At 35.4% G+C, this 26,643-nt stretch overlaps 1 protein-coding gene and 2 long non-coding RNA genes across 5 annotated transcripts; 1 reads left to right on the top strand and 2 right to left on the bottom strand.

Annotated features, from left to right (window-relative positions):
• Window positions 1–903: 903 nt before the first annotated feature.
• Window positions 904–2,522, bottom strand: LOC106392540 (osmotin-like protein OSM34). The gene is made up of 2 exons (XM_013833349.3): window positions 2,058–2,522; window positions 904–1,355 (listed from the first exon to the last, which is right to left on the bottom strand). The coding sequence occupies exons 1-2, from the start codon at window positions 2,516–2,518 to the stop codon at window positions 1,016–1,018; spliced, it is 801 nt and encodes a 266-aa protein (XP_013688803.3). The 5' UTR covers window positions 2,519–2,522; the 3' UTR covers window positions 904–1,015.
• A 15,033-nt stretch (window positions 2,523–17,555) lies between these two features.
• On the top strand, window positions 17,556–19,334 carry LOC106394789. Of its 2 annotated transcripts, none has more exons than XR_001279002.3 (3): window positions 17,556–18,066; window positions 18,157–18,348; window positions 18,775–19,334. It is a non-coding gene; the product is annotated as an uncharacterized LOC106394789 (long non-coding RNA). The 2 variants fall into 2 exon arrangements; XR_001279003.3 differs by having other exon boundaries at window positions 17,568–18,066; window positions 18,258–18,348.
• A 3,893-nt stretch (window positions 19,335–23,227) lies between these two features.
• On the bottom strand, window positions 23,228–24,613 carry LOC106395226. 2 transcript variants are annotated; one of them, XR_001279163.3, is made up of 4 exons: window positions 24,369–24,613; window positions 23,898–24,179; window positions 23,623–23,808; window positions 23,228–23,550 (listed from the first exon to the last, which is right to left on the bottom strand). It is a non-coding gene; the product is annotated as an uncharacterized LOC106395226 (long non-coding RNA). The 2 variants fall into 2 exon arrangements; XR_002655564.2 differs by having other exon boundaries at window positions 23,623–23,756; window positions 24,369–24,611.
• Between the last annotated feature and the right edge of the window lie 2,030 nt (window positions 24,614–26,643).

The raw sequence follows: 26,643 nt of genomic DNA, 5'->3' as shown, positions 1-26,643 counted from the left end.
TTTAAGTTTTATTTTCCAATTGCAAAAGTAACCTGAGACGACTTACAGATAAGTCGTCCAGATTTAATAAAATATTGAAATTTTTGTTTTCCCGGAGACGACTTACTGGTAAGTCGTCTAGGAAAAGTCAAATATCTGACACAATTCGGTCAAATGCAAAACTAACCCATTTATCCTAGACGACTTATCAGTAAGTCGTCTAGGGTATTCTCTAGATTTTTTAACAAACAAAGATGACGACTTAAAAGTAAGTCGTCCGTTTGACAAGAAGACTTACCCGTAAGTCTTCTACAGCCAGGCTACTTACGGGTAAGTCTTCTAAACGAACAGATCTGGAAAAAATTTCAATTTCATACCTTAAACTAGTGAGATGACTTCCTTAGCACACATAGTCTTCTCCAACCACCCAGATTCTCAAACGAAAGTAACCCACCAAGAATAGTATGCTTGAATGGCTCTATAAACCATAAAAAAATTTGAATCAAAAGCTTGAGTTTTTTGGATGAATATGGAGGCAAAGTGAAAGAGATGTTGTTTTTAGTTCATAACAAGTGAGAAAGAGAGAGTGTAAATTGATTTTAGGTGCATTAAGAGCTTCAAATTGGTTGTTCGTGGTGGTTGGGGTATTGATGACAATGACAATCTTGTAATTACTTGAAGATGATGAGGGTGAGAGAGTAAAAATGTCATTTTCGGGAAAAAAAAAAATTGATGGTATTTTCGTGAATATATATCATGAACTTGTTGGGTGAATAGGATAAAAAAAAATCAAAGAAAAACATGGGTTAGTTTTAGGTTTGACTTTGAGTTTTGAGTTAATTTTGCAAAAAGCCCAAAAAATAAACTTTTATTTTAGAGGTACTTTATTTTAGAGATAAAAATATATGTATACATTGGAGATGGTACCTGAAAAGGATGAACGTGATTATTATTGCCTTCATAATTATTCATTAAGCGTGATAGTCACGCGTACACACTCATGCACACATACATACAATGGAGACTCGTCTTTTTATTAATTCTCCTCAGTGACCATCTGGATGGGGAGCTGGTCCGTCCCAGTAGCACCGAGCCTAGCCCTTGGACAAAACACGACCCTGTAGTTAGTGTTACTGCAAGTAAAAGTGCTGGTCGGGTCGTCTTGTGGATAGCTGTAGGCGTCGGGGCATCTATCTTTGAAGAACTTTGAGTAGCCTGTGGGGCTACATGATCCCTGCCCGTTTGTACAACAGTACTCGTTAGTCTTAAAAACCGTGCACGGGTTGTTGCAACCGCCAGGCGCTCTTAACACGTTAGGACACTGTCCGTTTATGTCTGCGGTGCATAGTATCCGCTTGCAATTTGAGCTGGTTGCGCTGAAGATACAATATGGCACCAACAAAAAAAATATTCATTATCGACTCAAAACGTTTTTATACAATAGAGTTTCAATTGTAACCGTTTTTTTTTCTCCACCAGCAAAGAGTCATCGATTCTTCTTTTTTTTTGAAAAAGTAATTTATCTTTTCATATCTATAGAAAGAAGAGTGAAAGTACGGTCGTCTATTGGTCAAGATTTAATAGTTTTTACCCTAGGTCTACGATTCGATTCACAGAAAAATAATTTTTTGCAAATTATAGGATGCAAACTTAATGGCGGTTCCGAAGTCATAGGGTTCACCGATTTTAATGTTATCAATATATAAGAACGGTTCAGATTTTTCTTTTGCTAAGCGATTTTCTGCATGCTTCCATAGTGCCTACAAGATTTAATTAGCAAGCAAGATTTTTTCCATTGCACGCAGTATTTATTTTTTTCTTTACTTTTTCAAACTTTTATGATTGTTTTATACTTGTATACAAAAGCAAAAGGTTGTTTCATTCTCTTCCCATTTTTATATTCAATCGTTAGAATGTTTCAACGAAAATTAAAACTGAACCGATCTTTTTTTACCGCACAACTTTTTTATTACTCTCTTATTGAGGTTTTGAACACCGCCGATTTCACGTTTATGATCCGAAAAGTTTCCTGAATATTTCAAATTTATGAAAAGATTATCGTGAGATGATATTCTTACCTAAACTCCATAGGAATGTTAAATCCATCGACAAGTGAAATGTCGTAGAAGTCTAAGTTGTTGAACTGGTTCAAAGCATACTCAGCCAACGTATTTGGTGGCTGCCCCCAACCGGTACATTGAAGTCCACCAGTACAGTCACCTGTTTCACATCGGCCACGCCCCGAGGAGTCAAAGTTACAATTGGTCCGACCCCAGATCCGTGCCATAGACGTTCCAGCCGGAACATTTAATGTCCACGACTGGCCTGAGTTTAGACGCCTGCCCCCTCCAGGACTTGCGGCAGCCCATACGGTGTAACCGCATTGGTTAATGATCTCGAATGTTGCGGCGGTCGCGGTGGAGATGAGTAAAAGAATGGAGAATATGAATGTAGAGAGTGAGATGTTTGTCATTTTTATATTGGTTTTATTACTACTTCTGGTCTGTGTATGTGTGATCTTTTTGTTGATATTTAGCATAGATTTTAGGGATTTTATAGAGGCAAAGTTAATGTATTGGTTTGTTTGTTTGATTAGTATTTGCCTGTTTGAAGTTATCTATACAATGAATGTTAATTTGCTTTTATATTTTTATAAATATAAAATGATGGACTGGTAGGGGCGGCTTGACTAATTGAACTAACGTTACAGTGTTGTTTCTAGATTGTGTAGGATTAGACCATGATTAATTCGGGTTTTTAGGGTGGAGTTTTTAATCTTGTATCTTCTCTTTTAACCAAAAAAACTAAGAACCGTCTCTTAAATAAAAGATATAAGAACCGGTTTTTAGCCGAAAAGTGTTAAAAAAAACTCAAAAAATATCAAATCATGAGTTAAGAACCTCAAATTAAGAAACCGGGTTAATAATGCTCTTAAGACCATGTTTAACCCCAGTCTCTTAATTGAGATTCTTAGCTTCGGTTAAGAGACAATTCTTAGTTTTTCTTAGATTTTAACTAAAAAAAGCTAAAAACTGTCTCTTAAATAGGAGATATAATAACCGTCTTTTAGCCAAAAAATGTAAAAAAAAAAAAAGTCAAATCATGAATTAAGAACCCCAGCTAAGGAATCGGGGTTACTCATGCATATACGAGAACATGTGGGCTTTCTTGTTTTTTAAACACAAATCATCGATTATATCAATATATCATATTTATTTTATTACATGCGATGATTAATATCTGCAACACATATAATTATGATGAACAATTTCACAGAAAAGAATTCCACGGTGTAGCTTTTTTCCTAACATTCGGATCAATAGACGGTTCGGCATATAGGACACTTTTGATAGGAATAAGATAATTAAAACTCAGATAGCGCTTTATTAATTAGTAAGAATTTTGATTAAACTTATTTTAAAATATATCGAGGAGTTTTTATTCCATTTAACATGATTTGTTTTGTTATAGACTTTGCATTCTTTCTTCAGAAAAGGAAAAGACTTTGCGTTCTGTTTAACATGAATTTTTATGTTATAGATGTGATTTGTGTGGTTTTTGCTGTTGAAGACTCATCCTCTGTGGTACTGTTTTAAACCACCAGCATGGTTCCCTTTTAAGTTTCATTTTAATTTGATTCTTAGTCTTCTTTCCAAGTTAATTTTTGGAGGATAGAACTCTCATGTCCCAGATACTATTTAGGATCGTCGGAATGGACCATGGTTCGAGGAAACGTGACAGCCGGTTGTATGACCTGAAGGCAAGCGTACCATGGCCTAAATAGAAGGTTAAGTGCATCAGAAGGATGAGACTTAGCCAAATAAAAATAGAAACAAAGATAAGAGAGTTGGAAGAGTTTAACGGTAGCTGGACAATACAAACACGAAGCTCGACCGCCTAGACGAAGCTCGGTCGGAGTTCGGGTAAAGTGATTCAACTCAACTAGCTGGATGAACTAGCTAACTCAGGTGGATTAGCTGGGAGTCATTTCAGCTCAGATGGACTGAGTGTTCGAGTCTTGGACCGTTAGTCCGGGTCCGGACCAGGGTCGGGCCAGGTGGTCGACCCAAGGTTTTAATGGGCCGAGGGGTCCATGTGACCAACCACATGCTTTGGTAACGGGTCTAGGCCCAGGTCCAGCCCGTTAGGAAGCAGTTATGGCGAAATGGGACTATGGAACAGGTTATACCTATTGGACCAACAAGTCGCACCTGTTCGCCCATGGCAGTTGTCTGACCCAATTATCTATAAATAGAGGACCTTCTGGTCGATTTCATTCATCAGTTTCTAAAGAAACAAAAGGCAAAGACCGAGAGAAGAGGGAAATAAAAAGAGAGAGAGAGAGAGAGAGAGAGAGAGAGAGAGAGAGAGAGATATCGATCAAGACAAGGCCGGTTGTGGTGGTGAATCTTTCCTGGCGAGAGAGATCGTTTGAGATAATAAGGAACGATTAGAGATGGATACAAAAGGCAAGGAGAAAGGTTTAGAGAAGGACTCCAACCCACCAGAGCACACATCCAAGGTCAGTGGAGTAAGCAGGCGATCCATCGGCTAGGATCTTCGGTTGGTCCAATCGAGTCTAAGGCCATGGGCGAACGTTTATATCCTACTCTCTCTTTGTATTTGATTATATTCTTCTTCTTCCTTTTGTATGTGCGATCAGATATAATGGTTTGGGGATGGTAATAGGGCCTTTGGGCCGGACGCGCGTATGGTTTGATCGGCCAAGGGATGGACCAATAGGACTAGGCGGTTGATAGGCAACCGGTTTTACTCTATCCCCAAGTGGTTACAAGGATTCATGGTTTATGCCGGATGATGTGATCATGGACCAGCTAGTTGATGAGGATAATGAGATCATGGGCAAGCCGACTGATGAGGATGTCTTAACCATTCCTAATGGTCCTATGACTCGTTCCAGAACCAAGAAACTCAATGAAGCTATTGGAGGTTTGCTTAAGACAGCTTCGAAGCAAGAAGAAGGTCTTGGACGAGGCTTGATCAGCCAAGACACACTCATCACCATTCAAGCTACTCCACCTTCAAGCTGATCATCATCTAGGCGAGTAGCTTGTGTATATTCTTTTTCCCTTGATGGTTCTGTCTCACTGGGTTTTCCAATCAAGGTTTTTAATGAGGTCACAAGTTGCTTCTCCTATCACCTGGATGATGATCTCGGATCAACCACATATCTATCTTATGTTATTTCTATTTCTAAGTTTTCATGTCATGTTTTTATGTTTTTAAACCCTAAGTGTTTAGTCTTGTTTGAGTCCCAAGGGAGCATGTTCCCTTTACGGTCTTTAGTTTTCAAGAAAGCTTGGAGCGTGTTCCAACTTGTGTTGGGGTCAAAATCGGTCACGACAAAATCAATGTCAGAAAACTTCCCGGAAAATGTCCTTTTTGAAAAAGAGATATAAAATTCGAAAGAAAAAAAAAGTGAGAAAACGTAAATCGAGTTTTGTAACAACTCCAAAAAGGATTCACACGATAAGTGAAGAACCCTAAGGAACGAACACTCGACCGGATTGATAAGGAATTGATATGAACTCCAAAGGAGAACTGGATGGGATGAATGGTGACACAAAAGGCTGCGGAAAGACCTCTTGATACTACCAGACTTCGATCGTTGCCGGATGTGACGCACCGGTCCAACAAAAGAAGGATCGAAACTTGGAGATAACCTCACCAAAAAACTAAGAGGTGTTCTAAATAAAGAACAAAGAGATAAACTCATAAAAAGGGGAAAACTATCTATCTTATTTCATGGCTCTTAGGTCTTATTTATAGGATTACAAGTTGTAGAAATCCAAAGAAGAATGTGCTAAAAACAAGACATAGAAAATAGAAGCAAAGACTTGACTAAATAAAGTCTTTGACTGAAACTTGGACAGCCTCTTGATATAGCCACGACCAGGACTTATTTGTTGACTCCCTCTTGGTATTCTTGATGAGAATGAGCTTGATATTGACTTAGGAAAGGGCTGGTCGAATTTGGAAAGAAACAATCCCATAATGAACTTTTTATGAACTTTTCTTTGGGCTGAAAATGCTCATTTCGCCCAGCAGCTGAACCAGCTCCATCTTCAGTGTTGCTTAGCTCATTCAGCTCCAAGCTAGTGTCACTTAGCTCACTCAGCTCATCCAGCTCCATAGTAGTGTCATTTAGCTCACTCAGCTCATGTAGCTCGCCCAAGTAAGTGTCACTTCGTCCAGCTCATCCAAAGTGGATTCTAGCTCGACCATATGTCTTAAAATGTGATGTTGGACAGGAAAGGCAAGCTCCAGTACGGTCAGATCGGTCATCCGGCCATGGTTCCAGCCAAAGCTCCTTTTCGGACGTAAGCGGGACGGTCCAGTACACTGCACGATTAGTCTGTCCGGTACGGTGAAAAACATGAACCTCGGTTGAAATGTTCAGAACGTCCTGAACTCCATGCTGAGCTGGTTCCATGTACTGATCCATGGACTGCGGCACCTCATTCCCTCCCTCTTCAAAAGGATTTGTCCGCAAATCCATTGTACATGTATCAAAAGGGAATAAATCAGATCTAAAGGATTTAAAATTCATGGAAAATTCAGTGAGTGAAAAGTTTGGACAGAAACTTTCTTGGAGGTTTGAACTCGTTTCCCTCAAGTATGTCCGGTTCCATGTTCCACGAACACAAGTCCTTAGGCGTTCACCAGTGCTTGCTCTCCTTGGAAACTGATCATGCTTATCCTGTTCATTCAACACAACTAGAGAAACCACATCAAATCTGTGAAAGAAATAATCAAAGGGTTTCTCTATCCTTAAGACATCAAAATCAGGATCCAAGCCATTAGGATAATCATTAAGCACGTGGTCAAGCATCAAGCAAGTAAACTGATTGCCAAAAATTGGTTTATCAATTTGAAAATTAAACCAAGGTGTGAAACTGTTAGGAAAAGAATGAGACAGTGCCAAATCAGAAAGCTTTTTATCATGAAAGAAATAAAATTGATTCATTGGCCTAAGCAAATTTGGTTCATGCTTTTTCCTACACCAAATTTCTTTCAAAGCACAACTCATTGAAAACAACTCATGAAAAGGTTTAAGCAAAACGTTTTTCAACCAATAAAGATGTATTTTTGCTTAGAAATTCTCGGATTCAAAACGTTTTCATGATGAATAGATACAATCAACCCATGATTCTTACAGTGCTTTTGGTTTGGACAGGAGGTTGGCTGAGGAATCATCTTTGGTTCATTGAGGATCGCCAGTTCCAACTGTTTTCCATGTGGTGAACACTTTGCTGCCTCTTTTGGGTTTTCTTTCAATTCATAAAAATGAAAACAAGATAGAAAACACTCAAGCTCCATGGACACGTCAATGGTAACCTGATTCCTGCTAGGACACTCAACAGATTCATCAGCAAAAATAAAATTAGAAGTTTTGGAATTACCTTTGGTTTCTTGGCCAAGTGATGAAAGCTGTTTTGCCTTTGGTTCTAGCTGAGAGATCATAAATTCATAATTACGTGGCCATTTCTCTTGATTTGGGTCATTCTGGAAAGCTGAGAGATCCATCTTGAATCCTATGATCGGTTTTGGTTCAGGCCGCTTCTTTCTTGGGCCTGAATCTCCTTTAGAAATCTGGTACTCGCAGATAGACGGACTGAAGGACCTCTGGTTTGGAAAATTCATAACTTCTTTCTCCGTGAAGCTTTTCATGTGATTCCAAGCCTCAATGAATACTTGTTGAGCTGGACTTTCAAGAAAATTGGATTCATGACAAAAGACCTTCTGAATGTTGAGATATTCTCCTTAGACTGAACCCCCTGTCGGTTTGGATAACAATACATCTCCAAATCGCAGGCTGTTGGGAACAATCAATGCTTTCACTTTTCTGAGGCTGAACCTGTTTTTCCTGGATACTCAAAACAGAAAATAAAAGATCAGGATCATATGTGCAAGATAAGTACTTGTTCAATTCAAAAATCAAGATCTCTTTTCCAAGAACAAGTAGCACACATTTCAGCATTTCCAGATGCTCATCAAAGTAGACATTACAGACCAGAATTTTATCAAGACATGCAACAATACTAGTCATTTTCAGAACGTGCATATCCTTCTCAACATCTGAACAGAAAAGAGTAAGTTCAGTTTGAGAAACATCTATCAAATGCTCAAGACGTTTGTCAAAGAAACTGTTGTAAACCAAGATATCATCAAAACTCAAAACAACACAATTATCACGAAATGATCTCAGAAAATGCCAAGTATTATCAGTTTCAGAACTCAAGAGATCAGGCTTCAAAAAAAAAATCACAAAAATCAAGATCACAAAAATTAGTTTTAGTTCTAAGTGATTTCTGTTCCAACAACCTTTTAATCAAGAAATCGTCCAAGGCAAAAGAGGATGTAAAGAAATCACCAGTGATCAGTGCATGTCTATAAGAACTCAGATCAAAACCATTTCCTTTGAAAACAAACGAATCAAAAGATTTTCTAGCACATAAATCAGTTTGTTTCAAATCAATCTCAAGAGACTTTTCAAAATGATCAAAGCCTTTGCTATGTTTTAAGAACTGGTCAAAACTCAAGATAATTCCAGAATTGATGTCATTGCAATTTTGAAAACATTTTTGATCAAGGAGTTCATCACGTTTAAACACTTCAAAGCTTTATACAGCTATAGACACCATGGAGGAACGACTTGAGAAGTGGTGTGATGACATCTACTTTCTATTCGACGTCAGACTCAGTGGACTAGATAGCCAAGCAGAGTGGCTACAGAAGGAAGTCAAAGCCATTCAAAGGCAACTCGCATCTCAACACCAGATATCAGCATCAATCAACAGAAAACGCTCCAAATCGATCGACAGTAAGGCACCAGAAACGATCGATAAACACTTGGTCGCATCGATCGATACCAAGTCTACACCAGACGACGAGCAGCTGATACACAATAAGATGGAGTCAATGCACGAGGAACTGAACGATCTATCAGCATACGCCTACGACAAGATAGGATGGCATCAGTTCAGCATTAAAACTCTTCAGGAGAGGCTACAAAACATCTCAAATGCAATACAGAAAATGGATGAGAGATGGACCAGAAACGATGAGGCCACAAGAAGTTTCATTGCAGCTTGGTCCAGAATGTGCAGAGATGAGGTGGATGCTTGTTTCCCAACAAGTAGCTGTCTTTCCACCAACTAGCCAAACACCTCCACAGTCAAGCTAAATGACTATAACAAAGCGCTGAGTGTGAGGCAACCCATTATTAGGTAATTTTAATTGGTTTTCTTAGTTACTAGTATTTACTTTTCTTTTTATTCTTTCAGATTTATTGCAAGATCCAAGTAGGATGATGATCACCATATCGACCGTGGACGAGACGTCGACATCGATCGACATGCTGACACCTGCGACGATCGATGCATGCCGATGCACATCGATCGATTCCCACTCCGGTTAGGTTTATCTCCCTAACTTGTTACATTATGTACTTATATTTTATTTCCACCATAACTCCGACTGTGTTACACTGGGACAGTGCAATTTAAGTCTGGGGGGAGGTTTACTGACATTATTTATTATGATTCTTATTAAAAGTATTTTAATAAAGTTATACTTAGCTATGAGAAAGGGACTATGATCTTATTATTGATTAATACTTGAATGTCTGGCCACTCTTTAGCACCATTTTAGATTTACTGATTGCAGATAGTACTAAAGATGCTAAAGTGGATCAACCTGTCAACTATACACACTTGCTTTGATTGTTTAAAGGAACCAAAGCTGACCTCCAACACTAAACCTGACATAATTGCTTGTCTTGGGGTTTGGTATACATGGGATCGGATTCTTCAGACATGTCTGGAAGGTAACGTCTTGTGTAGATTCATTTATCACTTTTTCTCTCTCTATTTCGACCCTAGAGTAGTTAGTGTTTTATAAAAATTAAAATTAAAAAATAAATAAATAAATAAATCCGAAAATTATTATTTAAATAGGACTTAGGATTTAGTTAGGAGGAATCTGAACATGACTTGGTGGCTAAAACCATTAAGGCTTGATTCATAAAGATTCCAATAAAAAGAATTCGTACAGGACTTGGAGGCGGCAATCTTCAAGGCTCGCTTCACAAAGAATTCTTGGATATAGATCAAAAAGAAGTGAACATGGCTCGGTGGCAACCACCATTAAGTCTTGATTCATGGAAGCCTGTCCAATCCTGGTCACTAATCTTGCAATAAAAGCAGATTTTGACTCAAGAGAGAAATTTGAGAGAGAGAAATTAGGAACTAACTTTTACATGCAGTTCCAGATACTTGTCTGAAAATCCTTGCATCATGTGATCGATACTCCCAAAGTAAAGCCTTCACTTTTATATTTATGCTAAGAAATGAGGTTAGTAGAGGGGAATGTCAGACATGATTTGCTGAGTTGTTGGCTAGTTGAATTTGGTTCCTAAGCTAGGATATTGCATAATGTGCTTTTGTGATTAAGACTTTTTAGATGTGGATTGCAATATTGTAGAGGTGATGATTTCTATGTTTTAAATTTGTGAGTCCCTGCGATTTTCAAACCTCTTTCAGAGAGACTTCCTGTTTGTTTTGCTTGAGGACAAACAAAAGAGTAAGTCTGAGGGAGTTGATATACCATGGATTTGACCTATTTTCATCCATGGTATATAAGTGTTTTACTATCTCTATATTATATATTCTATCCTATTAGGTATGTTTTCAGGTTCAGGAGTATCTTGGAGTAAAGTGATGATTATGGAGCATTTAGGAGCTTAAAAGAGATTTCATCTAAGCTGACCATTAGAGGTCGATATGCAGAAGAAGCAATCGATCGATGCACATCCAGTGCCGTCGAACGATACAGAAGAGAAGCCTCGACGATTGAAGATTATGATCGATCGATATATATCATGTACCATCGATCGATGTCGAGAAGCTGAACGCGCGACTTGGTTCCAGCCGACTTTAAACCCAAGGCTTCACCAAATTACAAGATTACCCCTGACGAGTTTTTAACCTAATAGTTATGTACTTGCCTAAGTGTTAGGAGGCAAAATAAGAGCTTTTACCATCATTGTATTCTTACTTTCAGCAAGAGAGAGAGAGAGAATTTTAGGAGAGAAGATCATAGAGAGATTTGTGATTGGAATTCCATTGATTCATCTATTCTATTCTATGCAGTTTTTATCTATATTTTGTGTCATGAATTGCTTAGCTATGTCTGAGTAGTTTACTTGTTAGATTCAGGGTTCAAATACGTTAGAGGGATTAGCCCCAACTATAGAATTGCTTAGTTGTGATATTCATTGATTGATTGTTCTTAATGCTTGTTCTAGCCTTGCTAACTAGAATATTGAACCTAGGAATTTGCATGTGTCAAGCATCCTTGATCATCCTGTCCTGAATCTAATCTGTCATGCTAGGACTGCTAGAGAGAGCTAACCGCTGATCTAGGAGACTAGTGAGCATCATCAACATGTGCCTAGGGCTTAACTAGAAGCTATCGATCGATATCGTCATCTGACAATCGATCGATATTGCGAAAGGTGTATCGATCGATATCCCTATAGGATCATCGATCGACACTTTCTTGTGATCAAAAGACGACAGTTGATATCCAAGATCTAGTTAGTTAACCAGTGAAACATTGCCATCGCTGATCACTGTAATTAAGGAGTTGAGCTCTAATATATCATGCATGCAACTGTTAGGCATTTACAGGATTATAATCTCCAACACCTGAATAGAAACCCTGCATCTAATACCTTCCAATAAAGTTACACCCCCAATCATCTTGTTAGTCGAGCAATAGCCTTGCTCAATTAGGATTGCTATTTACTTTAAAACCATAAAACAACAAACACTTAGAATTAATAACCTGACTAGATTTAATAGGTTCTCTAACTCCTTGTGGATTCGATCCCTAAGTTCTGCAACTGAACCTCTTATTTGAGAGAGTAATTCACTCCTTAGGGTAATTTGAGTGGTATCACACACCTTTCCTTCGGTCTGACCTTCGATTTTATTGGGGATATCGCGTTTTGATCCCCATGAAATCATGTCGACTCTTTTCTTTGGTGCTGGAGGTGGAGAGCTAGGTGATTTAAGCTCGGTTTCCCTATTTCTTTTATTCGAAGAGCCTTTAATTTTCCGGTTGGTTTTTGGAGTTGTTGGCGTGTCTTCTTCTTCGTTATCTTCGCTAGTTTCTTTATTTTCGTTTTGACTGCGAAGTGCTGCTCGACATTCCTCGGTCGAATGACCCTTTCGATTATGGAAGACACAAAATTTGTTGAGATCGTACGTCGACGATTTGTTTGCGGAGAATTGTTTATCGCATAGGAGTGTTGCCCTTTAGTTGCTGATTCTTTAGGAGCATTAGTATTTTTGGCGGCGTTATTTTTGTTCGCGCTGTACTGTTCCTTTAAAGCGGCGACCATTTCTTCCTGGGTTTCTACGTAGGAGGCTCGATGTAGGGCGTCGTCTAACGAGACGGGTGCTCATACCGCCATTTCTTCTCTCAATTTGGATGAGAACCAGACGCCGTTCTTTAGTGCTGCCAAGGCCACAACTTTGTTCGGATGTGAAATCTTGGCCTTGATTTCTCTGAACTTGTTTGTGTACGCTCTTAGCGGTTCGAAGGGTGCTTGCTTGAGATTCCAGAGATCCACCTCGATAACCCTTGTTTCTATGAAAACTGAGTATTGTTTGAGAAACATAGATACTAACTGGGTGAAGTTATCGATTTAGTTTTCTTCCAGGCCAGCGGACACACTCGAGAGTGGCCCCGGTAAGATTTTCGGCGAAGAAGCGACAGTAGCCAGCCTCTTTTTCGTCGTCCTTGAGATGCGCTCTCGATATTGCTAGTCGGAAGGCTCGTATGTGAGCTTTGGGGTCTGAGTTCCCAGCATACTCGGGAATTTTAGTTTTCCCACATGGTGTAGTCTTACGCTGGCCATTCAATTCGTGAATGGAGTCCTTCTCGTCTCTTCGATAACCATATCTATGTCTGGAGCTGAGCTTGTTGCCATATGCATGATAGCGTGTATCCTCTTGAGCTCGGCGTCGTTTCTTTTGATGTAATTCTGGAAAGTTCTGGTTTCATTCAGGACCATCTTGTCTTCTCTTCGAGGATCTGCGTCGATGGATCCGCGGGGGCCGTATCCTCGGGCTTGTACCGTTGGATCACCGAATCCAGTTTGCTGGAAAGTTCCCGTAGCAGGTGGAGTTCGATTCTCGGAGGTTGGGTGGCCCAGTGGTGTAGTTCGCGTTCTTGGCTCGCCAGGTCTTTCCGCGTACCCGTTTTGTGGTTGGATCGACGTACTTCGTGGGCCTTGTAGCCCGGTATCTATTTCGTACAGTCCGCTGTAGCTTAAGCTTCAGTAGGCCATGCCTTGTTGCGGGGTTCATTGCGAGTTTTGTCCCATGTAGTGTCCGGATCGAGCGATTGGGAACTCTGGAGTGCTAAAATCTCTGAGATTTAAGGGATTCGGCATTCCCCTTGATGGACCGGACGGCTGTTGGTTTCTTTCTCGGGCATTAGCTCGGTGTTCCCCGAGTTCCCGTTCGGCCTGATCCAGTCGATTAGAAATGGTTTGATAGGCGGTATCTTGGTTTCGAGATTTATCGATTAATGTCGAGACCATTCCTTGAAGCTCGGTTACTTCTTCTCGAGTTTGAGCTAGAGGGGTCAAAGATATTGGCCTCGTCGATTGAGTTCGGGTTAGGTCGTCGGCAGGCTGCCTTTCTCCGGGACGATTCCAGACTCGAGCTCCGGTTCGGTCGGGGATCGAGGTCCAAGCCATTACAAAAATACATGATGAAAAACAATCACAAGCAAAACATACACCAATATCAATAGGTCATGTTGTTGTTTTAATAAAATACTAGAATTCAATCCGCGTTGAAACGCGGATGAAATTTTTTTATATAAATATTAATATTTACAAACCTTTGGTCATGTGATTGTAGAATTTTAAATTTTCTTTTTAAAAAGTCATATTGAATTTTTCTAGTAGTGTATAATTTGTTAAAAAAATCAATTTTTGGTTTTAGTTTGTATACAATTATTTATTTGTAATTTGTATGTAGACATAATTAGTAGATTAGATTTATAATGGTTTAAAATACTGTTAAATATTTTGTAGAACCATTTCATATTTTTAATTTTTTTGAAAAATTTAATTTTATATTTGTATTTTTTGTAGTAATATTAATTTACTTTAATATAATTTTTGGTAATTATATCAAATATGTCAAGTTATATAACTATATACTTGTCCCATATGTATTTCAAAAATTATTTTTAAACCCGGTGATCTACTTAGTAATCCAGTTTAATGTACAATTAAATATTGGAGAAAATTAGTTTATTTCAATTTTTTACAATATTAAAATATAGAAGCTTAGTCTTTTATTTAAAATTCTTACAAATATATCTATTAATGAGTTTGCTTAACTTAAAAATATGTCTTGTTGTGCAAGTACATATTTAAAAAAAAATCATAATGGAGAATCCTTATTTAATTTTGCAACCTATATAGTTGATTTAATAAGTATAATATAGTAATATAGGTTATATTGACTAATTTTGTTTTGTTTTTTGAACTGTAAACTGTATAATCTACATTTCTTATATATATTTATCTTATTATATTTGTATTAGACTATTATTTATATGAAAAATGCGTAAAATAATACATTTACAAAAGTAATTTATATTATCTGAATTGACTATTTTATGTGGGTTTTACTTTTTTTAGTTATTACTAATAAATAAGAAATATTTTACTTCATAGAAATTTGGAAATTTAAAGCAAAAGTAATGTTGCAGAATTTGATTAAAGTAAAGAGGTGTTCCATGAATTGCAATAGCATCGATTTGGATTTGTCAAACAAGGTGAAACGAACTCTGTTGTCGGGTCAAAACGGTATATACCCACTTGATCAACGGATTCTACAAAAAATATTATACACGAAATGAAAAGCATGTACGGGGTGCACTTATAGACAAGGTTTTGCAAAAAGAATTACTAAATCGTGTTTGTTGCAGCGATTGACATCAATACACTGAGTGAATTTCATCTCTTAAATCTTAATATGCTTTCTATTCGGTTTATAATAACATAAAATACAAAGTAACCAAAAGGTCTACAAAATAAGACATCCAAAGCAAGAGTTGTTAAAGATGTTCTTACCTTAAAGTAGTAGATGTATGACCAACTGTTGCTCTTTTTGTCATCAATTTTAACAGACTGATTATGATTCTGTCAACCACACTGATAACTCCGAATCCATGTAAACGACGTGTGACAGTTGATTTCGAGCACCTCGTGCAAGACTATTTCCTCTGGCATTCAGCAGTTGCGGAACACGAATAATCTCCGGGTGACTAAAACTCTCCTTCAGGATATGTACGTTTTCTAAATAAGTTGCAAAACCAGGCCATTCTTGTGGTTCCAAAACTTCTGGTTCCAAAACCATCTTCTCCAATTGAGAACAATCTCTGTTGCAAAATTCACATCATGTCCATTGCCCAAATTAGAGCTTCCATCTCTGAATGCAGAGGTGGTAGACTAGGTCTTGTGTTTCTATCTCACATAAGCCCTTCGAGACCCTTCAACGCGCTAAACCAACCATGTACCGAAAACTTATCATTGTCTTTCCAAGAACCATCCGTAAAACACTTGCGTCCCGTATTTGAGGTAGGCTAGATTAATCCACCACACCTGATGCTTGGTCAAAAGCGCCACTTCCGAGTGTGCTTCTATCCACATAAATGAATTTGTATCAGTCAGCTTCCGAGTATCCCTAGGGTCTATCCCTATACTGCTGAAAACCATATTATCCATTTCTTTCCAAATGTACCACAGTATCCATGTAAACTTGTGATCCTCCACCTGTGAAGAAATGCGCCAAAACAAATAATCCATATTGGCAAAAATTATTGCAGAGGGACGTTTGATGGGTTGGTCGGGATCAAGGAAAGGGCCCACATTTGAACCGCCAGAGGACACTCATAGAACACATGATATATTTTTTCATCCTCTACTCCACATCTTACACATTGCAAGTCAAATTTTATACCTCTTTCATTCAAATTTTTCTTAACCGATAACATCCCGAAACAATTTGCCATAAGAAATGTTTTAGCTTGGGTGGACAATTTACTTTCCAAGAGTAAGCTTTTAGTTCTGTGACATTTGGACAATACACTTGTGGCACATTGGGAATGTCAGGATACATTCTTTCAATCTGATAACCAAATTTAACCATATATCTACCATTTTTTGTGAAATACTATCAATCTTGATCTAATATTTGTGTCCGTCCCAAAGGAATACTTTCTATAATCTTTGCGACTCCTAGGTCCAACAGAGCTGAGATAGCATGAGTATTCCAAGTCTTTGTAGTTGGATTGATGAAATAGTCCACTGTAAGAGAGGGATAAAGAAAGTTTGTGTTATTGTTTGCTGGTCTCGGACGAGTGGATGAGATCTATAGGTCATTCCAAACTGAGATAGATGACCCAGTTCTCACCCTTTTGATTAGTCATTTGCTAACCAGAGATCTATATGAGACAATACTACGTCATCCATATGATGGTGAGTATGATCTAATCGGCTCCAGGGGTGATGTGTTCCTGAAGTACCGTCCTTTGAACACACGAGAAAACAGTGTGTTGGGTTTCTCAATCAGACGCCACAGCTGCTTTCCAAGCATCACCGTATTAAAATTCATGAGCTCTTTGAATCCTAATCCTCCATCTTCCTTAGACTGACATAACTTATCCCAAGATTGTTAATGTATTCCACTGTTATTTCCCCACGAGCTCCACCATAATTGTGCAATTGCGCTCATTAATTTCCTTATCACTGTTTTGGGTAACTGATAACAAGACATTACATGGTTGGGTAATGCAGTAGCGAGAGATTTGATGAGAACCTCTTTCCCCCCTTTTGTAAAGAATTTAACTGTCCATCCATTGACTCGATTATGAAGTCTCTCTTGTACAAAACAAAAAAATTTGAGTCTTTGGTCCTCCTAAGCGTTCTGGTATCCCTAAATATGATCTCATTTCTCCCACATTTTGAATACCCAGAGTATCTCTAAGCTCTTGTCGAATATTTTCCTCAATTTTGTGTCCAAACTGAAGTGATGATTTTTGAAAATTTATCTGGTGGCCAGACACCATTTCATAATCCTTCAAAATCTTCAAAATGGTAACGCATTCGTCTTTCTGTGCCCAGCAGAAAAGAAGAATGTCGTCTACAAAGAGTAGATGAGAGATTGCGGGGCATGCCCTTGCTACCTTCCATCCTGTTAATTTCTTCTCCCTCTCAGTTTTTTAATATTTGCTATCAAGGCTTATGTGCACATGATGAATAAATAAGCGGACAGAGGGTCACATTTTCTCAAACCTTTTTGTGGAATTATGTGTCCTCCGGGCTGTCCATTCAATAAAACAATATATTGTACCGATGTGATACATTCCATCGTCATCTTAACCCATTGCAGATCAAAACCCATCATTTGGAGAAGTGCCTGACTCTATAATATGAATTGCTCATATCCGTTTTAATTGCCATAAACTTTCCTTGACATGACTTATTAGTCCTGAGTCTATTAAACATTTCTTGAGCGATGTGGATGTTATCCGAGATTAACCGACCAGCGACAAATGAAAATTGGGTTTTCGAGATGAGCGTTGGAAGGTAATGTTTTAGCCTCTGACATAAAACATTCGAGATAATCTTGTATCCTACATTTCACAGGTTTATTGGCCTCAATTCTGTCATCCTTGTAAGATGTTCTGTTTTTGGTATCAGACATATGTTTATGATATTTAAGTGACCAATCGTCATGTGCTTCCAACTAGGCCTACTTCCAACTGTTGCTAGTGGAACGAAAATAAAGGTACCCTTTTTTATTTTATCTTATCATTTATCTCTTTCCATTCCTCCCATTCATTTTGGTTCAAAATCGTAGAATGAAAGATTAACCCACTCTCCTCACGAGATCAGCGTTGGGAAGTTGACACGTGAAACGCCGTGGGGAGCTAAAGGGTGTGGTAGATATGCTCCTCTTAGACGCTAAGGTGAATCCATTAGTCAAACTCATGTTCATCATTTTTTCTTAAATAAATGGTACATCTAAACTCATAATTATCAAATTTATAAAAAGGTAGGCCTTCGTCCCTCCAAAGTCATCTTCCCAGTTTGTGATAATCTACAGAAACTCATTAGCAGTATAACGGCTAAGTCATCTGTTCTTCTTACTGATTTGAAGGCTGGTCGCTGTTCTTCGACCGTCTACGGCTAGAAACTTCAAACGCGGTGGCGAGTTGATGAGAGTGAACTTGCTCCTCCTTGATACGAAGGTTTTTTCTTTCTTAAATCTCATGATCATAATAGTTTTGAACTTCGCTGACTTTTACATTCATAAGTATGGATCTTTTTGAATCTCTTTTGAATGAGATATTTTGAAACCTTTTATGATTATGTTTTACCGTTCTTAATTCTCATGAATCATGATCGTAGGAGTTTTTGAAATTTTCCCGTTTTCACGTTCATAAGGATAAATTTTTTTTCAGATCTTTATTGAATCAATTTTCAATGAGAAATTTTGAAACTGTGTGTTGATTATGTTTTCCCATTCTTAAATATCATGATCGTAGTAGTTTTAACTTTTCCGGTGGTCACATTCATAATCATCAAGCGTTTTTATTCAGATCTTTAACAAATATTTTTTGAATTGATATTTTTAAACCATTTGTTTATTATGCTCTCTTTCTCTCATTTTCCAGTCGACCCTCATGCAAGCCACCATGAATTTTCACCGTCTCGCAACTTGCAGGGACAGTAAATGTCATTATCTTTCATTACTCCTCTTCACATTCGACCCTCAAACATGGATCCATCACCGTTCAAAGAAGGATTTATTTACGAGCTTGGTGTGTTAGATGTAGCAAGATCAACCATCACTTCAAAATTTCAGGCTCAGTCATCGCCATACCTTCACCGCGCTTTATCAAGTTCATCAAGATGGCAGGTGTTAGTTTTCAGCACGTTTATCATTTTTCTAATCTAATTTTCATCCCATAATAATCTACCAATGGTACACCCTTTTAATTAAAGGTGATTTAATCTGGGGATGGTCAACCACAAACTCTGCCATATTTGGTTCGTAGTTGAGATGTGGAAACGATAGTGAAGACACGATCTAGACATATTTAAATAGCTTATCTTGGTTGTCAATATTTTGTTTTCTAAGAGAAAAGACCTCAGCTGGATATCCTGCATTAGTGTATCACCCTGTAACATCACAACTATAATATAAATAAGAACCACAACACAATTTTTTTTATACTTTGGTAATAACTATTTTGATCAACAACCAATTTAGAGATAATAATATGGATATGATCATTGTTCCAAATTGATTATATATATATATGTATGTATATATATTGTCTGTAAAAAAGATAGACGGTGAAATTACATCAAAACAAACGTAGGACGAAGTGAAACAAACAATTTGAAAAGCCAAAATTTCAAACCCCATTGAAAGTTATGAATTCAATGGTTCTAAAACTAAAATAAATTTTAATTGTTTGTACATTGAACAATATTTTACATCTAAACTTATATAAGTAAGATAAAATGAATATTTAGATCATGGAAAAAAGATATATGTAGATCATGGGTCTGTTAGTTGGGTTGTAAATGTAGAAATTTTGTTGTAAGAATTTAGTATGTAATTTTTAGTGATATAGTTGTAAATTTTTTTATGTCAAAATTATTATAGTTTTTAAACCACTGATTTATGAAAAATTATAACATAAACAACAACAGGTTGTATATTTAAGGGGAGATTGTCCATTAAATTAATTATAAACTAATTGGAAACAAAATTAAGTGAAATGAAACATTCTTACAATCCAACCAATCAAACACCATAACTAAAATTTAATTAATTTTTGTTCATTTTGCTCATCTTCTTACATCTAATTTTCAATAATCAAATATTAAGTATTAGGATATTAAAAAAATTGAAATTCGTAAGACAAAAAACAATCAACTTATATTTTTATAATATATTATAATATTTATACATGAAACAAAACATAAAAATATATAATCAAATTTAAACTGTAAACAAAAACCTAGCCCGGGCCGGCCCTAGTATACTATAAAATTCACATTTATATTTCTTAACTGATAGTAAGGAGTAACATAGAATTATACAAAAGATGTGTTACACTTTCCAATTAATATAAAAATCTCATAGTTAATATTGTTTCATATTTGTTGATTCCTTAATTATAATACTTTCCAATTTTTTAAATTATAAACTAAAATTTACGGATTATTAGGACTAAACTTTTGGCGATAGAATATTCGTTTTCTTTCAAATCGAGATGGAACTAACCCTATCGGTTATAACTATATATATACATGACGTGAAGTAATATCTACGATCACAACTTCGAGTATTTTTGTTAGCTGATTTGTATATGCAATAAAGGTTCATATTTTGATCCTCTGTAATAATCAACCCACTTAATTTGAAAATTTATATTATTTACTTGAAATTATATATAGGGTCCGACTGAGGTTTGGCTTTAAAGGCTTTGACTTAATTCTAAAGTTCTTAAAGTCTATTTTTCACCGATTAGGCTATTTCTAATTTTAAAGGCCCTAAAGTTCTCAAAGTCATTTCACGTTTCTTTCTCTCTTTTTTTTTAAAGAAATGCCTACAGCCTCATTCACGTGACTTTACAAACAAAAATAGATTTTTCTTTTATTTCTAATGTATAAAGTACTTTTTTTTCTTTTTCTCCCACAATAATTAAAATACTTATTTTACCTTATATTAATTTTATTATTAAATATATTTGATAAATTAATCTTTGTTATTTTCTTCTTGTTGTTTTGAGATTCATATTGTATAGCGTTTGGTTTCATATATGTTTTTTTCTTTATTATTATCATAATTTTATATTTATAATAAAAGATTTAAAATATATTATTTACTGTTTTTATTATTTTGATTATTAATTTTACTTTTTTAAATATTTAAAATAATACTAACAGTATAACATTTAAAATTTCTACAACCAAACTGTCTAAAGCAACAGTCTAAAGTGAAAGTCTGTACCAATCGGACCCTTATTCTTCCACAATTTTTATCTACTCGGGAAACAATTAAAATTTAATAAAAATGTAACAAATCAAATGTATTAATAAGATTATTATTGTTTGTTGTCCATAATTAGATTGTTGTTACCCTGTATATTCCACTAAACATACAAACCCAAATTGTAGTTTTTTCATTGCTCTTTATATCAAACTTTACATTTTCTATTGTATAACATGTATTATATGTGACTATAACTTTTACTTTTTAATATATATTAATTAAAAATTATAATCTTTTCAATCCATTCAATCCGGATGCGTTCACCACCTAGTACAATATTAATAAATAAGATAGTTGGTATCATAGATGTGTTATATGTATAAGCGCTTACCTCTTATTTATAATATGACTAGGGTCAGGTCCGCTCTACGCGCGGAATTTGGATTATGTAACGTATTTAAGTAGTCGAATATGTTGTTTGATCAATTTATTTTTGATTTTGTTATCTCCGTCTCGGTTTAGTAATATCTTATCGACCAAACAATCGGTGAGTTTTATATAATTTTAGTGCAGCGTACTCCTACCTAATAGTATATTTATACGGATGTTTTTTAAGAAATTTGCATATGTTTCTATTTGTTTAATTTTTTTATCCATACCATTTAAGAATACAATAAGAAATAAATGTTAACCTTTTGTATTAATTTGTATTTTAATAACCGGAGAAGGAATTTGATGTGTTTCATGTGAAATTGTAGAACTCTGAAGTTGATTTGTTTTATATGATCTCGTCCTATTGACAGGTAAGCAAATGAAAAATAATTAAAAATAGATTATATTTTAATATACGTGTAAGAATACTTGGTTTGCTCTAAACTAAAATAATGTTAATCTTTACTATTTGTTTTTTTTATTAAAAATAAAAGACTTTATAAATTAATAAAAAATATTTTTCATTAATGTAATTATTTTACCTTTTTTCTTTTTATACATTTCTAAACCTACTGTTGTAGATAATATGAAAATTTTAATTTTGTTTCTGAAATTGATTATTTAAGAATATACATATTTTATTTAAAAAAATTCAATTAAACCATATCATCCAAACTGATTAAGATTATTAAACAAATATTATTATTAGTTTTAGAGTATAATTGGTTGTTGTTTTATTTTTATTTGATTACCTTTTGAATATGATTTTTGTACATTGGTTTCATTATATATATATATATATATATATATATAATTAGTTTATTATTTCCTTACAAATTTACCATAATTTTGTTTAGTAATTTTTATATGAAATATTGTTATTTTATTTTCATAATATTATATTTTTCAATAGATATATTGCAAGCTGCATTTTTGGATCATGTAACACCGATTCACTGAATAGCTATTTTGAGCATGATTTTTTAAAATTATATTATTATGAAATTAATTATCTATTATAGTCCATTACACTAATATAAAGTTATAAAGTAGAATCAAAACAATAATTACTTTAAAATCATAATATGCAGACTTTGATAAGCATATAAACCTTCAACCAGTGGTAGTTGGATATGGACAAGTCTTTAGGATACAATTCATTGTATTGTTGTATCCAAACACATATATATTTAGGATATATATATATTTTTTTTTTTTATGACGCACAATAATTTGTTTTCTTAATTTTGGTATATATTTTCCTGAACCTCCCCAGGTTTATTTTTGGGAGTATTTTTGTCGTAACTACAAAATATTGAATTTTTTCATAGGAATTTTATGCTTAGTTAGGTTAATGTATTTCAAACGTGTGTGAAAAATATTTACATAATAACTTTTTTTTGTCAGCACTCAGACTTTGTGACCCATGATTCTTGTTTGTTAGAATGATTTAGGATTTCTCTGAATTTAGGCATGGGCCTAGTTAATGACTGAGCCGTACCTAATATTTTTAGGTCTGATAGTATTATATAAAATGACCAGCTAATGTTTCATCGCTAATGGGTAGGAATTAGGTGCACCATCCCTTGTATCTACTTGAATTCTTGATTCATTCAAAACAAAATCTGTTGAACTAAGGGAAACTATTTATAGGTTTGCGTAAACTTGAACCAGTCGTACAAACCTTAAAGCCAAACGTAATTTAAAATATATTTCAGAAAATACACATTGTTTATAAATTAAAAAACCAGAAGCAGATGTCACGTCTTAAAAAAAACAATATTGATGCCTAAGCATTATTGAAACAGAGAACATTGATGCCTAAGCATTAAGCGACACAGTCCTTGGAAGCCTTGGAAGTCCCTGCAGTGAGAGACTTACTGTTGTTAACACCCGTTGAAGTAGTTACTGCAGTTGGTACCTCCTCATAATCAGCATCATTAATGTCCACCTTAGTAGGCACCGATACACTCCCAGGCATATCAGCGTCATTATCATCAAAGCCATCCTATTAAAAACATCACACATCATTATTTTCGCACTACAAAAGAGACATGATAGAATATAGATTAAAACGTACTTGAGTTACAAAGTCATGCAGTGGCAGACGATCAGGCTCGTTCAATATGCGAGATATAGTGAAGGTTTGGTGATTGGCTGTGAAGTTGTAGCTACTAATCCTGACCTGGAGGGTGTAAGTCTTCCCAACCATGTCTGCAATAAAAAGGGTTAACTGAATGTTCTATGGATTCTCTCCCTATGCAGCCTATATCTCCATTTAATGAATTGTGAGTGAATAAAATAATAACATGAAGATGATAGTGCATAGTAAAATGTCTGACTCTAGATACATACCAATAAATTCTCTAGAAGCTGGGTATTTGTGTCGGCTAGGCCAAAAAGTTCACTGCGGTAACGGAACTGGAAGTGCTCTTCAGGGATTGGAGAGACGGTTCGGTTATCTCATCAAACCGATTGAATTACTTAACTGTATCATTAGACTAAAGTCTGACAGCCTAAAATTCTGATACACCTAGTGATATCAAAGCCGCTCATAGAGAACTTGGAACCTGCGCCTTCAAGTGTCACCGGTAGGTGGGAAGATGGTTCACATCGATGCTGGGGGCATGAGCGTGCCTGAGAACATTTTAAAACAGAAATCACACAATTTAAAACTGGATTCAAAACCATATCACAAAGAGGAAAAAGATAATATCGACATCATAATCCTGTTAAATATGAATCTAAACACCAGAGAGCTGTTCAAAACAATGACGAACATGACTTTAAAAGTCAGATTCACCTTAGAATCTAGAATGAGCATACCTACTACCATGAGGTGACCACCACGTTTAATTTTTCTAGCTTTCCAAAAACGGAGGAGCCGCAGCTCCACCATGGATGAGCAACGTCCAGATTAGAGATCAGCAAGAATTGTAGATATGTTAGCCATAAGTTACCAAAACATGATAAATAATCAAATGAACCTAAATTATGTTAATAAATTAACTAATGCGTCAGCTAAAAGTTATTAGAAACATTATCAATAAGCAAAAAAAGTTTACTTATGGAATACTCGACAAATAAGCAAAATCGCTTATAAAATAATAGTATAGATATAGATTTATGAAACTTTGTAGGAACAACATAATTTAAGATTAAAAAAAGAGAAAAAGACAAAAATAACACTAAATCAAGTTTATGTTCCCAAACTAGCATTCAAGGTCAAAAGTCACAAAAATATCACTTAATGTTTTATCAAAAGTCACAAATTTAGGGTTTAGAGTTAAAAGGTGGGGTTTAGGATTTAGGGTTTAGGGTTTAGGGTTTAGAGTTTAGGGTTTAGGGTTTAGATTTTAGGGTTTAGGGTTTAGAGTTTAGGGTTTAGGGTTTAGAGTTTAGGGTTTAGGGTTTATGGTTTATGGTTTAGGGTTTAGGGTTTAGGGTTTAGGGTTTAGAGTTTAGGGTTTAGGGTTTAGAGTTGAGAAATGAGGTTTTGGGGATAAGATTTCAAATTTTGAAAAATAAAAAAATTTAAAATTTTCAAAGTATAAACTTAGAAAGATGCTATTTTGGTCATTTTAGTTTTTGAGTGCTATTTTTGTGATATAAACTTAGAAATATGCTATTTTGGATATTTGACCAAAAAAAATATTACTAATACTAATACTTATCTATACCGATAAAGTAGGAAAGACTTACACCTAAGGTCACTTTCTATAACTTTTATTACACTTTGCACTCCTAAGACACTTTAAAACAAAACTAAATTATAACTAGTGAGTCCTACCATTTCTCTTTCCTTTTCTTCTTTCTCAAATCTCTTTCTTTTTATTTTCTTCACAGATCTAGAAAACGTTGGGTACCATTCCAAAAGCAACAGAAGTAGAATCAAACAATTTTTGGAGTGGTGAAGAAGCTTGTGGTTTATTCATCAACTCTTTTTCATTTTTTTCTTCCCAGATTTTAAGGATATCGAGGTTTCCGGCGAGAATTATTGTGGACTTACTCCGGCAAAGGGTTCACTCCGGTGACGGATTCATTCCGCTGACGGATTTACTCCAGCGATTGATTTTCACAGTGTCGCTCCATCGCAGCTCCCTCACGAGATGATCTGAGAGCATCAATGGCCAATTTTGGCTCTTTTGCATCTTTGATCCTCTATGTTTTGTATAATTTTGTTTCTTAACCCATTAATTGTTAAAATGTATCTTTGAATTAACCCTTACTTATTAATTGTTCATTTCAATCTTCCTCATAATTACGTGAAATCACTCATCTTTTGATTGCTTTCATTTTCGCTTCCATACTTCCAAAATAAACAAATCTATTTTGATTTCATCATAAACTTACCAATTATGCACTCCAATTCATTTTAATGCAATTGAACATATGCATATGCACTAAAACATCTAAATGCATCCTAAAATGAGTTAAAATGAACTAATACCACATGCTACAATGTAACGTATGTAATTATTTTGTGTAAGAGTAAAATAATCTATCATGTACACATGTGCCCATGTATAAACCATAAGTAGATCTTGAAGATCATGTCTATATAATCATTTTACGTAAGAGTAAAGTAATCTATTAAAATTTATAATGGTAAGATTAGACTTTTGTCATTTAGAACCACTCAAATTCTGGATGAATTATTTTTTAAAATCATTTTGTAATTTTTGTGGATGTGTGTTTTATTTAATAAGGTATATACGAATATGTTTCACTATTCACATTGTACATCAATCCACAAATAATTATTTAACACTATCCACATGCTCATTGTTTTAATAATATACATAAGTACACACACAAAACTGTACACACGTACAAATGTAATAAACATGTATACATGTGCACTTATATATACCATTTGTAAAATTAGATATATTTTATTATTTATTTTGTTATTTTGGGTAGCAACTGCTAGTCCATGTATATATGCATAGAATTACCACAAATAATTATTTTAACACTATCCACATGCTCATTGTTTTAATAATATACATATGTACACACATAAAATTGTACACATGTAAAAATGTAATTATGTACACATATAAACATGTACACATGTGCACTTGTATATATACCATTT

This window comes from Brassica napus, chromosome C2, assembly GCF_020379485.1.
Source record: "Brassica napus cultivar Da-Ae chromosome C2, Da-Ae, whole genome shotgun sequence".
Taxonomy (NCBI): Eukaryota; Viridiplantae; Streptophyta; class Magnoliopsida; order Brassicales; family Brassicaceae; genus Brassica; species Brassica napus.
Note: the sequence above shows the minus strand (reverse complement) of the source record. Positions and strands in the feature narration are given on the sequence as shown.